Source organism: Chinchilla lanigera, unplaced genomic scaffold (genome assembly GCF_000276665.1).
Source record: "Chinchilla lanigera isolate Chin_1 unplaced genomic scaffold, ChiLan1.0 scaffold00088, whole genome shotgun sequence".
Lineage (NCBI taxonomy): Eukaryota > Metazoa > Chordata > Mammalia > Rodentia > Chinchillidae > Chinchilla > Chinchilla lanigera.
The window spans coordinates 8407011-8426051 of NW_004955489.1; the positions used below are offsets into that span (position 1 = coordinate 8407011).

The 19041-nt window shown below is 37.9% G+C and overlaps 1 protein-coding gene across 5 annotated transcripts in view; it reads left to right on the top strand.

Moving 5' to 3' along the window:
- Arhgef6 (Rac/Cdc42 guanine nucleotide exchange factor (GEF) 6) overlaps positions 1-19041 on the top strand; it is a 99283-nt gene that overhangs the window by 46984 nt on the left and 33258 nt on the right. For all 5 annotated transcript variants that reach the window (XM_013504491.1, XM_005404584.2, XM_005404583.2 and 2 more), the window contains 3 exons: positions 5759-5853; positions 9451-9546; positions 10803-10925. In XM_013504491.1, the coding sequence (XP_013359945.1) occupies positions 5759-5853; positions 9451-9546; positions 10803-10925 (314 nt within the window). The remainder of the gene's footprint in view (positions 1-5758; positions 5854-9450; positions 9547-10802; positions 10926-19041) is intronic.

The window sequence follows — 19041 nt, forward strand, 5'->3', positions numbered from 1 at the left end:
TCCTCAAGTAAAGCTGACACATCATATTAGTAATGATATCCTGTGCATCATTCCTATTTTTAGCAAGTTGAATATTCTCTCTTTTCTTGGTCAGTGTAGATAAGGTTTGTCAGTTTTGTTGATCTTTTCTAAGAACTAACTTTGGTTTCTTTGCTTTTCTCTTTTATTTTCCTGATGTCTATCTCATCAATTTCTGCTGTAATTTTAATTTTTCTTTTCTTCTATTCATCTTGGGTGTAGCCTGCTTTTCTCTTTCTAGTTTATTAAGGTAGAAGGTAAGGGTATTAATCTGAAATCTTCCTTCATTCATTAAAACAAGACTTTACTTTTTAGGGCCACAGCAAAAGTGAGTGGAAAGTACAGGGAATTCCCATGAAACTCGCTGCTTGTACACAAGTACGTCCTCCCCCACAATCAATATCCTGCACATCTGTGCTACATTTACTATAATTAGCGAACCTGCAATTACCTATCATCATCACCTAAATTTCACAGTTTATATATTAGGGTTCACTTTTGGTTTGTATAATCTGTGGGTTTTGACAAACCCAACACACACCTATCATTATAGTACCATACAGCATAGTTTTATTTTACTACCCTAGAATTCCTCTGTGTTTTGCTTATTCGTTCCTCCCTCCAACCTTTATCCCTGGACCTGTTGACCTTTTTTAGTCTTCATAATTTTGCCTTTCTTAGATTTGGTATAGCTGGAGTTATACAGCTTTTTCAGATTAGCTTTTTTCACTTTGTTAGTATGGTTTTCTTTTATTAGTATTATCATATCCCTTTCTCCATCCCTTAACTTTTAATCTATATGTGTATTTATGGTTAAAATGGGTTTCATCTAAACAGCATCTGTTTGGGCCATGTTTTTTGATCCACTCCAAAAATGCCTGTCATTTAATTGGTATACTTAATCTATGGACATTTAAAGTGGTTATCACTGTCTTCTACTTGTTGAAGAAAATATGTGATACTTATGTTATTCTTTGTTTTATTTTTTCTTCTACATTTTTCTTGTTTCTCTTGTTTTTATTGTTTTGGCTACGCAGTGGATGTGGTTCTCCTTTTCCTCCTTTCTCACCCTATCAATTATAATTTAAAATTTTCTTAGCGCTTGCCCTAGACTTTGCAATATACATTTACAACCAATCCAAGTTAATTTTCAAATAACACTATACAAAGGTATACACTTGTACTGACAGTTACACAAGTACTGTATAATAAAAAAATAGTCCAAATTACTTTTGGCCATCGCTTGTATCACTGATGTCATTTACTTCACTTAAACATAAGCACACCTATGTGCACACATACAGTAAAATGCACTGCTGCTATTATTATTTTGGATGAACTATTATCTGTGAGGTCAATTAAGAATAAGAAAACAATAAAAGATTTTTATTTTATTTGCTCTTGTCTCTTCACTCATATCCTCTGCTTTATGTAGATCCAATTTTTATTGGATTTATTTTCCTTGTCTCTGAAGAACTTTTATCATTTTGTGCAAAGTAGGCCTACTGGTGACAATTTTCCTCAGTTTTCTTTCTAAGAAATTTTTACTTCTCCTCTGATTTTTTTTGTTCTACATACCAAATAGGAGAGAAGATATGTGATACTTATCATTCTGAGTCTGGCTAATTTTCTTTAACATGATGTTCTTCAATTCCATCCATTTTCCTGAAAATTATATGGTTTCATTCTTATTTATGGCCAAATTTTATTATACATGGATATCTAGGCTGATTCCATAACTTGGCTATTGCGTATAGTTTCACAATAAACGTGGGCGTACAGGTATCTCTACTGGAGGCTGACTTTGATTCCTTTGAGTATATACCCAGGACTAGCCTGCATGATCATATGATAGTTTAGTTCTTTTGAGGAATCTCCATACTTATTTCCAAAATGGCTGTACCACGTTATGTCTCCACAAACAGTGGGGAAATGTTCTTTCTCCCCTCATGCTTCCTAGCATTTTTTTGTTGTTGTTGATAATAACCATCCTGACAGGGATGAGGTAGAAGCTCAATGTAGTTTTGATATGCATTTCATCAGTGGCTAAAGATGTTGAGCATTTTTTTTTTCATATAATTACTGGTCACTCATACTCCTTTTAAGAAGTGTCAAGTCAGCTCATTTGCCCATTTATTAATTCATTTACTTGTTGTTTTGATGTTCAAATTTTTGATACTTTTATATCTCCTTCACTTTGCAATAATCATTGGACAGGATACAGCATTCAAGGCTTGTGGAGTTTTTCCTCAGCAGTGTAAATATGCCATTACACTCTGTCCTTACTTGTGTGTTTTCTGAGAAGTCAGATGTAATTTTTATCTGATCTGCTACTTGTTTCCTCTATGTTCACTCAAGTTTTTAATCTTTGATTTTCTTGAGTTGGATATGATATTCACATTTTTTTGGTACTTTTCTCCTGTTGTTTTCTGAGATTCCTGGATGTGTGGTTTGGCATCCGACACGAATTTCGGAGCAACTCTTAGCCGTTATTGTGTTAGATATTTCTTCTGCTCATTTCTTACTTTCCTTTTCCTCTGTTTTTCCCATTACATTGATGGTATACCACTTGTAGTTGTCCACTGTTCTTGGACATTCTGTTCTGGGTATTTTCCTAGTCTTTCTTCTGTTTACTTTTGTTGTTTTGGCAGTTTTTCTTCAGATATCCTCAAGCTCAGAGATTTTTCCTCAGCTGTGTCAGAGTGTCACTGAGTCCTTCACAGGTATTCTTTATTTCCATTCAGCATTTTTGATACCTAGCATTTATTTGTGATTATTTCTTAGAATTTGTCTCTCTGTGCATCCAATTGGTCTGTTCTTATATATTGTCTATTTTTTTTTCCTGTTACAATCCTTAGCATCTTAATCATTGTTATTTTAAAATCCTGGTCTGATAATTCCAAATTCCTGTGATGTCTGACTATGGTTTTGGTGATTTCCCTCTCTCTTCAAACTGGTTTTGGCCTTTTTAGTATTCCTTTTCTTGAAAACCTGACATGAGGCACCAGACAGAAGGAACTATGGTGGACAGGCATTTAGTAATGCGGTGGGAACATGTGAAGGGAGGGGCACCTTCTGGACAACTGGAAGTCTGTCTTTTGCTGAACCTGTGCTCCTGAACTGTGAACTTCATGGTGCTTTTCAGTCCCCACTCTTGAGTGAGTGGGAATATCTAGAGGGGCCTGAGTTTGGTTATTTCCCTTCCTCCACACGAAGAGCTAGAAGTTGATCAGAGGTGAGTACTTCCCTTCCCCAGGTCATTAAGCTCTTATAAAACTCCTTATAGGGTATGTGCTGAGACTGCATTCTCTTCCTGGGGGAAGGCCTTACAAAAAGCAGATTGTTTCCAGCATGGTAATGGATGAACACCTGTAATCTCAGCACTCTTGGAGGATGAGGCAGAAGGACTGCAAGTTGAAGACCAGCCTGGACAACTTAATGACTTAGTGAAACTGTCTCAAAAGAACATAAAGGGCTGGGGATATAGCTCAGAGTGAAAGCCCTGGACTCAATACCCAGTACCACAAAAAAATGACAGTAATGAAAGAAAAAGAAAAGAAAGAAGAGTAAGAACAGAATGTTCTGATGTAATTCTAAATGGCTCCTTCCTCTCCCTGTCACCTGAAACACGAAACTTTTTTTTCTCTATTCTTCATTGGGACAACTAGTAGAGCTCCTAGAGGTAAAAATCACAAAAGTGTGAGTGAGCTCCCAGAATACTGGGCTGCCTGGAATTCCAGCTTTAAAACTTATCCATGAAAAACCCCCAGAAATTTGTCAGTTTCAGCTTAGGTTTTCCTACCCTAGTCTTGGTTCCTTTAGAGGCTTCTACGTGCCGGTCTCTGGCCTGGTGAGTTGTCATTCTCTGTATGAGCCTGCCTCTCACCTTTTGGGGTAGAAGTTATTCCTGTGACCTCACTTCACAAGTGTAAGAAAAGTTGTTACTGTTGTAGGAATAGTTTCTGAGAAGTAGAGGAACTGAAAGAAAATGGGGATGGATGAAAATAGGGGATACAATTTAACCTCTAAGATTTTGGAGTCATTCTGTGGCCTGTGTCCTTCTAAACCAGTGATTCTCAGTGTACCAGGCACCCCTTATAATACGGAATAATCTGATCTAAAGTGTCAATAGTGCTGCTGTTGAAAACCACTTTTTGAACCTCTTAAACTGGTCAGTGTTTCGCACTCACCCAGTGCCTACCTGCACAGTATCCCACCGCTGCTTCATAATGGCCTGTGAGATAGCTGAAATGTCACAGTGTGAACTGAGGTAGTTAAGAGCTGAAACTGAAGCAACCTGGAAGTCAGCGGCAGAGCCAGTACTACCATCTTCCAGTCCTGTTGTTTCCCAGAAAGCCCACAGTTACCTGGGCCTCCCCTTGCTTTGACCTCTTCATCCTTCCAAAGAAGACCATCATGCACTGTCTTGTGAGTATAGTTGCATTTTAGAATCATAAGGGATCAGTTCCAGGACCCCCTGCAGATAGCAAAGTCTGTGGATACTCAAAGCCCTTAGAGAAAATGGCATAGTATTTATATATAACCATACACATTCTATTTTACTTTAAATAGCCTTTAGGCTACCTATAATACCGAGTACAATGGGAATCGTTGTCAACCTGTATAATATAGAGAGTATTCACAAGAAAAAAGTTTGAACGTACTAAGAACAGATGTAGTTTTTCATAAACACTTTCAATTTGTAGTTGATTGAATTCCATGGCTGTGGAACCCCATGGATCCAGAACCCTGCACATATAGAACCCGCAGATGCAGGGAGCCACCTATATACGTGTGGCATTTTGCTAGATTTCTCTGCTTCTCCTAGCTAAGCATAGTTCATTCTGTTGTGTAATAATCTTCCCTACTGAATATGTCCTGCTTCAAAGAGAATGGAAACTTTCCCCAGGCGGCCCAGCAATTGGCATAAAGTAGGCCCTAAGTACAATTTTTGTTGAATTGTTAGAAGATAAGAAAGAATATGTACTAATAGATTGAGGTGGTCATCTATCTGAGTTTGTAATGAAGGTACTACCTGTCTCCAGAACAGGCTGGGACATGGGGTGTGACTCTCAGACTGGTGGAAAAAGAGAAATTGCAGGCCCACAATGGTTGTTTTGCTGACAGGATTTTGTGTTATCAATAATACTTAAAAGCACTGTGTTATTCCTTTTGTTAAATTTGACACAGTTCAACTTCTTTTCCCTTTAGATTGTGCATGCGTGTACCTTTTGAAAGATGTGATAGAACCTTGCTTAAAAATTCACTGTATCCTCAGATTTTATTCCCTGAAGATCTTATCCGATGCAACATGAACAAACTCTCTTGTAATGTTTGATATCACAGTTATCCTTAATTTATTCTGACATCAAATCTTTATGTCTTAAACTAGTCTCAATTTCTCATCTATAAAATGGAAATAACGAGCCTTTGCTAACTGAGGCTGTTCCTGAAGATGACATTATCTAAAGCACATGAAAACCTTTTGAACAATACTGTGTAAATGTTAAGGTTCCTCCAGTTAGGGGCAACTCTGAAAAATTATGTTTGTATGATTTATACAATATAGTCAGTTGTCATGCTGTTATTAAAGTTCGTAGCTATATTGAAAGAATGTGTTACTTAAGGTACTGGCCTGAATATATAAAATCATTTTGTTTTACTAGTAACTTGATTAAAACTATATTTGACATTGAGCTGTCTTGAAAATTACAATACCTCGACCTTTGTTTCTCTGTAGGTGTTACAGAGCATCTTGGATACTGAAAAAGAGTATGCTAAAGAACTTCAGTCTCTTCTTGTAACTTACTTAAGGCCACTGCAATCCAATAACAAGTAAGATTTAAATTTTATTGAAATATGTAATTGTTTATTTACTGTTTTTTTTGTTTTTTTTTTTTTTTTTTTTTTTTTTTACAAAGTCTTGCTGTGTAGTTCAGCCTGGCCTTGAACTCACTACATAGCTCAGACTAGCCTTGAACTTGTGGCAGTCCCCCTGCCTCAGCCTCCTAAGCGCTGGGATTATAAGCATGTGCTACGACGCTCGGCTAAGGTTTTTGTTTTTTTAAAAAATTTTAAACCCTTTACTAAATAAAGCAGGATAATGTCAGCATATGGAGTCATTACTCTTATGTCACTGAATAATTGATTTTGCCCTTTAGAAGAAATTCCACAGATTGTAAGTTGCCAAGAACATGGTCAGGGCAACAGAAATTATACAAGATGTTGCTTTTGGAGAGCTGGGCTTGCTTTCTGTGCAAGGAATGAACATATCTGCATTTCTATCTGTTACAGTTTTTATCTTGTATGTTTTTGCCTCTTTTTCATTTAAATTTTTTAGTTAAAAGTGTAACTGCCATGTAATCACCATACATATTTGTGGAGTAGAATGTGATCTGTCAGTGTATGTCTACACTACGTACTGATCATATCAGATGAAGTGGCATATCTATCACCTCAAAGGTTTCTCACTACTTTACATTGGGAACATTCAAAGCCTCCCTGCCCGCTATTCTGAAATATACAATTAATTGGCATCAAACACAGTTACCCTGCTGTGCTGCAGAATGTTCGAAGTCGTCCCTTCTATCCAGCTGCATCTGTTAACCATCCCCTCGCTCGCTGCCCCCCCGCTCACTTCTCAGGCTCTGGAAGCCATTGCTCTCCTCTCTCTACGTCTCGGAGATCCGCTTTGTTAGCTTCCACATTTCTCGCACAGTTTTATAGTCACGTGTCTACTTTTCCTTACAGAAAAGGGACTCCCTGGTGCTTTCATTCAGAAAGCACAGAAAATGGAAATTCTCATGCTCACTGTGACCTTTGCTTGCCAGGGCAGAGCTCTTCTTTCCCAGGCTCTGAGAGTGGAAGGAGTGTGGAATTTTGTGAATGTTCCTAAGAGGAATTCATGCCAGTATTTCACTCAGGCAAATGTGAATGATAATGAGATACTGAAGTGTTTTCTCATCTTTGTGTGTGTGCTGCATCCCCAGTCCTTTAAAAAAATGTTATTTTGCTATGAGATCTTCCTAAATTGTCCTGGCTAGCTTTGAAAATTGCAGTCCTCAGGCTTTAGCCTCCTGAGAAGCTGGGATTATGGGCGTGTGCAACTGCGCCTAGCTAAAGTGTACCTATTTTTGAATTTTCTGCTTTTACTTCCCCTTTTCCTTAAAGCGTTTTTAAAACAAAGCGTTCCAACCTTATTTTAGTTTTAGTAATCTGAAGTGATTGTCTAAGGCCTGAATTGAAAACTTAGTTTTCACACACACAAAAAAATTGACCATTTTTTAATGCTGGTAGGCACAGCACACTAAAAAATGTGACTATTTTTGAATATTTTTCCAATAAAAATGTGACTAACTGCATATATATGTGTTATTTTAAGTGAGTATATTTCTGTAGATATCATGAGCTCTAAGTCAAATAAAAAGTGAATCAGTCAGCCCACTTAATGGAGGACAAAACCTCCTCTTCTATGTCAGTGAGAGCTGACTGCTCCTCGACAGTTGCCTACTCATCAACTTCAGGCTTAAATGAGTTTCACATTCATGGATTCCTCCCCTTTTTCCAAATCGTGTTTGTTGAGCATAATACCTTGATGAATTTCTAACTTAGTCATTCTCATGGCACTATGGGAATCTTTCTTCATTGTGGAAGGATTTCACGCCTCCGAGTTATAAGAATTTACAAGTAATCGACAGCCAAGAGTTTATCGTTATTGCTATTGAGCTATTAAGTGTGCTGTGAATCACGGTTCTTAGAGCTGGATGGAACCTCAGTGCATGGTCAGGCCTAAGGCTCTAGACGAAGACATTGTCCCTGTTGCACAGACAGGAAACAGAGATAGGAAACAGGTCTACTGTCTTGCCAGTCACACAGCAGCAAGTGGCCATCATTATGCCTCTCACTATGGGGTGAAATGTCCCTCTGCGATCTGGGGATGCCAGAGGGCAGCTGAAGTGGTCACCCCGGGAGGGGAGATGGGAAGGTATCCAATGAGGACGAGACTGACTGGAAGTGGAGAAAGTGTGAAAGAAAAAGAAAGGAAGACAGCCAGGGCTGAGGAGGGAAGAGAACTGAGTCCGACCTGTGCTGTTCCTGAATGCATCCAGAATGCAGTTACAGAAGGTGCCCAGTTCTTCCCACTGGTCGTGTTGGCCTCAGATGATTTGAGCAAAGCACGTCGCTTACACTGTCTGATTCTGAATGGGCCTGATAGAGCCCCAGCTAGGCTTCGTGAGCTCCTGGGTGTTGGTGCCGCAAGGAGAAAGCCGGCTGGGAGGCTGCTGGCTGCTGGTTTCACTTTCCACACTTGCGGAGGGGCTTTCCAGCTCATGGCTCAGGAGGGCATTGTCGCAGAGGAACCAAGAGCTTTCTATACTCTTAGCAGTTACTGGTAATGTGTGTTTGGGTCTTCCCTTTTTGTTTTACTCAGCAAAAATTATTCTCTTGAAAATACTCTCCAAAGATTATTCTTAAGGGCATGGGGCGCACATTAGCCTTTAAAAAAGTGGGTTTTTTGGTTTGGTTGTTTTTTAGAAAAGATGTTCCAGAAAAAGAGATAAAGAGCATGCACCCTGGAGCTAGAATGTGGTTTGCTTCATTCCTTCTGTGACTTTCAATGACCCTTCTGGGTTTTGTCACTTATAAATTTAGACAGCAATAGTCCCTACCTCACAGTGTTATTACAAGGTTAAAGGGAGTTCTCATTTGCACAGGGCCCGCACATGTGCTCAATGCTGTATGAGGTGTGGCTGTTCTTATCACTTACTGTTTGGTAAAGGAAGAACGGACAAGAATCTTCTTCATGCAGAGCCCCCAGATAAAATTGTTTAGTTTGGCTTTATTTGACTCTAGTCCTGCCAAAATCAAACAAACAAACCACACAACATTAGCACTGGTTTTTTTTCCCCACCTACTGCCTTTTATAAAGATCTCTTTTAGTTGCTTTATGAGCACTTTAGCTCAGGAGTAAGCTCATTTTGTATTTGCTGTGCATTCTTTGAGCACGTATACCTTCCAGTTACTTTTCCAGTTCCTCTAGAGGAAGATGCATGAAAGTTTTTTTATTTATTTTCAGCCAATATTTATTTTTCATTTATTTTCATGCATTTTGTCTGTTTAAATACTAAGACATAATAAGTATGAAGCACTTAGTAATTTTTCTCATGAATTTGCAAAGTACTTAAATACTCCTTACGGCCACTCATTTTCCTTAAGATCAATACTCTTATTATAGAAACCAAAAAAAGAAGCTTAAGAAACTTGCCTGAGACCATAGAGTTCTTGTAAATTGAAAAGCAAAAGTTGAAATCGGGATTGCTCCCCTCATATTTGCAAGATGCTGTATTAACAATCTACCCGCTAACTGTACTGCAGGTGGGTTTCTACAGTGATCCTTAAGTTCTACCAACTGAATTACTTGTATTTTTCCAGTCTGAGTACTGTGGAGTTTACATCTCTCCTGGGAAACTTCGAGGAAATATGTACATTTCAACAGACACTCTGCCAAGCTTTGGAAGAATGTTCAAAGTAAGTGTGACATATTTGTTAGGACGACCAGCAACCCCCTTGTTGGGCATTTGTTTTCCTTTTAGCTGTTGTCTTAGATAAGGACAACTAGCAAATTATTTCTAATTTTAATTAAAAATCATCACTTTACTGCATGTCATCACTATAAGATATCCATAAAGTCCTAATTTACCATGGATGAGAGTTTTGATATTATTTTCTTTTGTACATTGCAAATTACTTGGAGAAGTCTTTAGATTATTTGGTTTCACAAGTCTATCCCCCACTCTCTGCCAAGATACTTGTGCATGCCAAGCAGGCTCTGTACCACTGAGCCACACGCCCAGCTCCAGTTTGTTTACTTTTAATCACTTCTGGTATTGTGTCTATTAAATTAAGAGTTGAAACACACAGAAACTGAGGAAGGAAGAGTATATGTGAATCGCAACACATTTTAGATGGCTAGCTGATTGCTAAGATGTGCAGCTTTTTGATTTCTGTAGAGAAATTGGGGGTGGCTCCATGTCTCCTGGGGCTTATGGTACATAGGTGGTTGTAGAGGGAGGAAGATAGAGAGATTCCACACTACAGACACCTGAGGACCTGCTTCAAATACCAGTAGGGATCTGGATAATTCATATGCACAGATGTTCACTGAAAAGAGTACTTTACAAGCTAAGCTTATAAATAATGTTATGGTTTCCATTTTATAGAAGAACATGTAGAAAGAGGCTCTTGGAATATGTCAAAAGTTACAGTAGATATCACCGAATGATGTGATTCTGAGTAATTTTTTTATGTTTTTCTAATTGTTCTAGAAATGAAAACAGGTAATATATAATTTAAAATAATTTTTTAAAAATTGAAGTCACCTGCCTAGTATCCACTGGGCCAAGAAGACTACACAATATTTTCTTTTTGTGAGGTGTTGCTTTTGGATTACATTGGGTTATTTTGCCTGTACTTAAAATTTCCTCACTAAGAATACTCTTAGCATGTCAAGCTAAATTTGAATATAAATTTTAAAAACAAACAGCTCTACTTACTAATTCTGGGTAAGTATCTGACTCTACAATATTAGGGCTGTTTGGTGTCTAGAGTTTAAAGCAGTGGTCAAAAACGTCATTTCGTGGACAAAATGGACTCTTACATACTTTCCTTTTTAACTGTGATGCAACGTTCAAAATGTTTACATGCTGCCAGCTTTAACTGGAATCATTTTCCTTTACCTTCTGTTTCCTGTTTTACAATCTGTGTTTCACCTGTATTGCTTACAGGTTTCCAGAAAATCAACACAAAGTGGGAGGTTGTCTACTGAATCTCATGCCTCACTTTAAATCGATGTATCTGGCTTACTGTGCAAATCATCCTTCAGCTGTAAATGTGCTCACCCAGCACAGGTAAATCATTAACATTTCTTCAACTGGGAGGTTTTGCAATGAGATACTTTGTTAAAACCACATCACTGGAAATTGAAGGTCTCTGGTTGAATTTTATTATCCCTGGTTTTGATGCCAAGAATTTATTCATTGTTACATGGATCGATCACCCATTAATCTAACAAATAATTTATTGACCTCCTACTATGTGCAAGTTCCTGTACTAGCTGATGAGGATATAAGAGTGAACAAGGAAGAGAAGGCCCCTTCCCTCACGGAACACAGAATCTTGAGCTTAATACAGATATTAAGTTAAACATTGTGAACATGTTGTATTACAAAAGCATAATTAAAAGGATGCCAGAGGACTTTACAATGTAGTATCAACTTAGTAGGGTGAGGGGATGGAGAAGTATCAGGAAAGGCCTTACAGAACCAAAATTCTGTCTAGATCCAAAGCTTTAGACTTCCATGTGCCAGTGAATATTTTACCTGAGCTGTTTAATGGGTAGAAGATATCTTCAGAAACGACATGGCTGAAAGACAGGTGTTGGTAAGGAAGGGCAGAAGGAAACCAGTACTTGCCATGAGTGATGACAGGACCTTCACACAAACAGTTCTGATAACTTCTGTGGATGTACTAAATCGTTTCAGGTTCATGGAGAACAAAATAATAGCTTCTCGTTTAAGAATGAGAGTCTTTTCAAGGGATCCAGATGAGTGCCACATTTCTCCTGTCTGCCCTTAACCTCTTGCTGCTCATTCCTTACATGTTCATCTGGGCCATGCTCGAAAGCACACTTTGAAGTCATATGTCGGATATCTAGGTGGGAAAATGGCAAGGCCAACAGAGGTGGCTTAACCTTTAACTCAGAGATTAAATGCAGACCACACTGGACTGTGGATACCGCACAAGACTGAAAACAGTACTCTGCTCTTACCTGGCCTACATTTGAAATCTCAGAGTCAAACTAGAAAATTCATTGACTCCAGCCTTCAGAGGTGACATAAATTTTGTTCTTTTTTTTTCCTTGTTGGGAGCTTTATTGGCATTATAAAGCTATCATGTAAGGACATTTTGCAAGTTTGAGTCAATAGGTCCCACTCGAAAGTCAATTTTATCCCCCGATCTAAGTTTTGAACTCCTACAGAATAACAAATATGGAGGTTACAGTTTAAAACAAGAGAGGCCATGACTTTGAATTTTTCAGACGAGTGGTTTAACCACTTACAGCTAACATTAGCTAATAACAGACGGACAGTGTGCCAGGCACATGATATAAAATCCTATGAAGGAGTTACTTTCCTCTGCTTTACAGATAAGACCCTGGAACGTGTAGGTTAAGTAATCTGCCTGAGAGTTCGTAGCTGAGAAGAGGTTGAGCCAGAATCCAGGTCTATTAGACTTCTAAAAAGTATCTTCATTAAGATATGTATTTTACCCACAAGGAATAACCTAAATGCTAATTTAACTATTATAATAAAATGAGCATCCAGGTGCCCACTGCCCAGCTTGAATAATAGAACATTATCTTTCCTTTTTTATACAAGAGCTTTATTGAGATATAGTTCACAAAGCGCACAATTCAACTATTAAAGTGTACAGAGCATTGATTTTCAGAATGTTTGCAACTGTCACGATAATCAATTTGAGAACATTTCCATCACTCCCAAACAAACGTATGTCTACTTGCAGCCACTCTATATTTCCCCTTAATCCTGCCAGCCTAAGATAACTACACTAGCTACACTTAATATCACTATGGATTTGATTACACTGGACATTTTCTTTATGTACAATTATATAACATGCGGCCTCTTGTGACGGGCTTTTTCACTTAGCATAAAGTTTTTAAGGTCCACCCACATTGCAGCATATATCAGCACATCATTTTTAAAATTGCTAAATAATATTCTACTTTATGGATGCCACATATTGCTTTTCCATTTCCCAGTTGATGGATTATAAATAATGCTGCGTTTAAAATTCATACACATGAGGCCAAGGATATAGCTCAGCAGCTCAGCGCCTGCCTGGCAAGTGCAAGGACCTGAGTTCGATTCCAAGTACCAAAAAAATCCCCAAACAAAACAAAACAAAACAAAAATTCATATACAAGTATTTGAGTAGGCATTTGTTTTCATTTCTCTTAGGCAGGTAACCAGGAGTAAAACTGCTGGATCCCATGGTGATGGTGTGTTTCACTGTTTTCCAAAGTAAATGCAGGAGTTTATTTCCCACCAGCAGCGAATGATAGTTCCATTTCCTCTATACCCTCACCAGCATTTGCTGTTGTCAGCCTGTCTTGTTTTATTTTATTTTATTTTTTTTGGTTTTTCTCCGGTACCGGGAACCGAACTCACGACCTTGCGCTTGCCAAGCAGGCGCTTTTGCCGCTGAGCTAAATCCCCAGCCCCGTCAGCCTGTCTTGTATGACAGCCCTATGAGTGGATGAGAAATAGCTTCTTACTGTGATTTGACTTGCAGTTTCTTAGTAAATACTATGCTGAGCACCATTCATGTGCTTATTGGCAATTTGTACACATTTGTTTGGAAAAATGTCTGTTGAGATCTTTGCTTATTGTATCTTTTCTTAATTTGTCTTTGATACGTGTGTACATTATCTCATTTTAACCAGTTTTACATTATCTATCCTCTCAAACACTTATCATGCTTTTATTGTGAAAACTTTCAAATTCTTCTAGCTATTTGGAATGCAGCCTGCGTTACTGTTGTGCGTAGTCACTCCATGGTCCAGTAGCACACCGGAGCATCATACTTCTTTCTACCTCACTGAGCCCCACTGATCAAGTTTCCCTATCCCTCCCCACCGCATTCCTTCCAACCCTGAGTAACCACCATTCCACCCAGAACTTCCTATAACATCAGCAAGTATAGATTCCACACATGAGTGAGGTCATATAATATGTTTCTTTCTGTACCTTGATTACTTCATTTAACATAATAGTCTCCATTTCTATCCATGTTAACAATGAGACGATTGCATCCTTTAAAAAAAAAATTTTACTTTATTCATACACAGGTACAGTGCATACTGCTTACATCCTGTGTGGAGCTGGTGCAAGCACATAACACATCTTCAGTCCCTTTTTCATCCCCTTTCCTTCCCTCCCTCCTCTGCCTCCCGTCTCTTGATCTCCAGGCCTGTTTAGGGTACATGTTTTCATACATTATGTTCATACTCCTTGTGCGGTTTTGGTATATGTGTGCAATCCATCCCGATTCTCTTTTCATCTCCTATTCTTCCTCTGCCTTCCTTCCCTCCATCTCTTGATCCGTTTCCTCTTTAAGAAAAATCTTTCTCCTTACTTCCTACCATCTATCTTTTCTTTTGCTCTTTACTTTTCACTCTGGGTTTCTCATGTAAGAGAAACCATGTGATAATTAAGCATCCTCCACATGGCTGGCCATTAGAAAATGCAAATTCAAACCATCCTGAGACTTCATTTTACCCCAGAAGGAATGAGTATCATCAAGAAATCAAATAATAACAAAAGCTGGAGAGGTCACAGGGGACAAAGGAGCCCCTCTGCACTGTTGTTGGGAGTGTAAACTAGTACAACCACTATGGAAAGCAGATGGTCGTTCCTCAAAAAACAAAAACTACAAATTCCATTTGATCCAGCTATTCTCCTTCTGGGTATCTTTTTTTGGGGGGGCGGGTACCGGAAACTGAACTCAGGACCTTGCACTTGCCAGGCAGGTGTTGTGTCACTGAGCTATACCCCTGGCCCCTCCTTCTGGAAATCTTCACAAAAGAGTTAAAGACATCATATTACAGTGCTGTATGCATACATGTGCTTATAGCAGCAAAATTCATAATAGCTAAGTCTTAGAAGCCACCCTTATGCCTATCAACAGGTGAATAGGTAAAGAAAATATGGTATGGTATTTACACACAGCAGAATATTACTCTGCTTATTTGTAGGAAAATGGATGCAACTTGACACCATAATGTGGAGTGAAATAAACCATACTTTTTAGTGGCTTAATACTGTTCCATTCTGCATTATGCCACATTTTCATTGTCCATTCACTGGTTGACAGACACATTGTTCCAACATCTTGGCAACTGTGAATAGTGTTGTGATAAATGTGAGCATGCAGATGTCTCCTTGATATATTGAGTTCATTTCCTTTGTATATACATCCAGTAGTGAGATTGCTGTATCATATAGTAACTCTATTTTTAAGTTTTTGAGTAACCTCCATACTATTTTTATTGTTTTTATTGTAAAGAGAATTTAAAAAAAGAATAATAGCAAAATGCCACTAACATAGACAAAAACAAAACAAAACAAAAACAATAAGAATGAGACAGGGATATAGGGATTAACAGCGGTTGTTATATTACATATTTTTATCTTCATCAAAGTTGGTCAGATTACCAGATGTAAGAATGCAAGATTAATCAAACCATTAAAGAGAATAAAAAATAAACAAAAGAAGGATAGCTGGGATAACTGTACTGCTGATGTCTGACGGTGTATTGAAAGGGACAGTTAGTGCTTAAAATTTTTTATGTTCTGACCTATTTTGCATGCATATATCTGTTAATCTGAACAACTAATTTAAAGACAACAATATGCAATATAACAACCATTGCTGAATTCCTATCCTACTATTTTTGTAGTGGCTCTCCTAATTTCCTTTCCCATGATAAGTGTTGCAAGGGTTCCCTTTTCTGCACATCCTCACCAGCATTCATTCTTTCATTCTTTTGGTAAGAGCAATTCTTAGCAGAGTGAAGTGGTATTTCATCACAGTTTTAATCTGCATTTCCATGATTAGTGACATGAAGCATCTTTTTCTTTTTTTTTTTTTTTTTTTTTTTTGGTTTTTTCTCCGGTACCGGGAACCGAACTCACGACCTTGCGCTTGCCAGGCAGGCGCTTTTGCCGCTGAGCTAAATCCCCAGCCCCTGAAGCATCTTTTTCATATACCTGTTGACCATTCATACGTCTTCTTTTGAGAAATGTGTATTTAGGTCTGTTGCTCATGTTTTTAACAGGAAATTTTTTTCTATTCAGTTTTTTGAGTTTCTTTTATATTCTGGCTTTTAATCCCTTGCGAATTGCATAGCCTGAAAATATTTTCCGCTATTCTATAGGCTATTTCTTGACTCTTTGTTTTCTTTGCTATATATAAACTTTATAGTTTGAGATAATACCACTTGTGTAGTTTTGCTTTTGTTTTTTGTAATCTTGGGGTCTTACCCCTAAAATTGTTGCTCCTTCTAATATCCTAAAGCATTTACTCTGTGTTTTCTTCTTGTAGGCTCATAGCTGTAATTGTGACATTTAAGTCTGGAGTCCACTTTATGTTGATTTTTGTAAGTGTTGAGAGGTAGGGATCTAGCTTCATTTTTATGTTGGTGAATATCCAAATTTTTCAGTGGGATTTGCTGAAAAGACTGTCCTTTCTCCAGTCCTTTTTGACTACCTTTGTTGAGAATCAGCTGGCTGAAGATGTACGTATTTACTTCCAGGCTCTCCATGCTATTGGTTTGTATATCTGTATTCATGCACAGACCAAGCTGTTTCAGTTACTACAAGTTTGTAGTATATTTTGAAATCAGGTCATGTAATACATCCTGCTTTGTTCCTTTTGCCCAAGATTGATTTGACGACTTGGGCCTTTTTGAGGTGCTATATAGATTTTAGGATTGTTTTTTCTAGTTCTGTGAAGAATGTCATTGGGATCTTGATAAAGATTGTATTGAGTCTGTAGATCCTTTGGGGTAGTATAGACATTGTAAAAATATTAATTCTTTTAAACCATAAACATGAGATGCCTTTCCATTTTTTGTGTTTTGTTCACTTTCTTTGGGCAGTGTTCCATAATTGTCACGGTCCAATTCTTTTACCTATTTGGTTAAATTTATTCTTGGGTATTTTATTTTCTGTAGCTATAGATAATTCACTCTTGATGTATAGCAATGTTACTGATTTCTGTATGTTGATTTTGTATCTATAGCTTTGCTCAATTTGTCTATTAGTTCTAATAATTTCTTGGTGGCATCTTTAGGGTCTTCTATATAATATCATGTCATCTGCAGGCCATAGCAGTTTATCTTTCTCTTTTCCAGTTTGAGTAGAAACTGGATCTTTACCTATTCTTTCTTTCTTTTGCATGATTCCTCTGGCTAAGATTTCACATACCAGGTTGAATAAATATGATAAAATTGGGCTTCCTTGTTTTCTTCCAGATTTTGGCTGTCAGCTTATTATATAATGCTTATTATGACAAGGTACATTTCTTCCTGATTTGTGCAGTGTTTTTACCATGAAAGATGTTGAATTTTATCAAATGCCTTCTCTGCATCTATTAAAACGGTCATATGATTTTTGTCCTTCACTGTATTGATGTGGTAAATCATGTTTTTTGGTTTGCACATGGTGAACCAACCTTGCGCACCCAGTCACTTGGTCATAGTGAATAATCTTTTTTATGTGCTGATAATTCAGTTTGCTAATATTTTTTGAGGATTTTTACATTGGTGTTAATCATATGTATTCCTTGTAGTTTTCTTTTTTGTTGTGTTTTGTCTGGCTTAGGTATTAGAGTAATGTTGGTCTGGTAAAAATTCCTTCCTCTTCAACTTTTTGGCATAATTTAAGAAGAAATGGTAGTTGTTCTTCTGTAAATATTTTGTAGAATTGAGCAAGAAAGTCTTCTGCTCCTGGGCATTTTTTTAAATAGAAGGGTTTTTTTAAATTAATGTTTCAATCTCATTACTTGTTATTGGTTTGTCGAGGTTTTCTATTTCTTAACATGGTAAGGTGGATATATGCAGGAATTTGTCAATTTGTTCTATACTATCACATTTGTTGGCATTGTTCATAACAATTGTTAATGATTTTTGTATTTCTGTGGTATCAGTAGTATTATCTCCTTTTTCATCTTTGATTTTTTTTTTTTTTTGGAAATGACATCTCTCTGTGTAGTTCAGACTGGCCTTGAACTCAGTATGTAGCCCAGGTTGGCTTCAAGCTTACAGTGATCCTTCTGCTTCAGCCTCCTCAATGTTGGGGTTATAGGCATGCCCTACCACACCCAGTGACTGAATTAGAAATATTTTTATGCTTTTTATTAGTACATGTTTGTAGTACATGATGTTTATGTATCTTGTGGGGAATTGGTATATGTACATAAAACATTTTAATTGTTTGTGTCATCTTCCTTTCTTCCTCACCATCCATCCCTTCACGCCCTTTCCTTTTTTTGCACATGTTTTCAATACATGTGTTATGGTTTGGGTCTAGATATCCCCCCAAAGCCTCATACAGTCATGGGGTGGGCTTCTAGAGTTTGTGTTGATTCATGGTCCACAGGTGGGATTAAGGGTGTGAGTGCTACACCTGCCCTGGTGTGGGTAGCAGGCATATAAGGCCAAAAAGAAGCTTTCTCTCTCTCTTTGTCTCTCTCTGTCTCTGTGTCTCTGTTTCTCTGTCTCTGTCTGTCTCTGTCTCTCTCTCTCTGTCTTCCTTTGCTTGCTTTTGCTGTGTTCCATAAACAATTGCCCATTCCATGTAATTCATGAACATTGCCCCTCTGCCATGTGCCACCCTGCCTTGGAGCCAGCCAACTATAGACTGAATCCTCTGCAAACTGTGAGCTAAATAAACCTTTCCCCCTTTAATTTTGGGTGTTGGGTATTTTTGTCTTGGCAGTGAGAAAAGTAATAAGACAGCATGTTTGCATTCATTGTGGAGCTGGTACATGTAACATGTCCAAATTCCATTTTTGCCCCTTTTCCTTGCCCTCTCCCCTCCTCACGCCATCTCTTGATCCCCTTGCCTTGGAGAAAGATCTATATCCCTACTTGCCGTTATCTATCTTATTTTGCTCTTTCTTTATACTTTGGGTTTTTCATATAAGAGAAACCATGTGCTATTTAAGCTTTGTGTCTGATTGATTTCACTTAACATTATGGTCTCAAAGTGCATCCATTTTCCTACAAATGACTCAAATTTATCTTTCTTTATGGCTGAGTAGTACACCAAATGCCACATTGTCTTTATCCATTCATCTATTGATGGGCATTCAGGTTGCTTCCAAGATTTAGCTATTGTGAGCTGTGCTGCTATAAACATGGGTATGCATGTATCACTG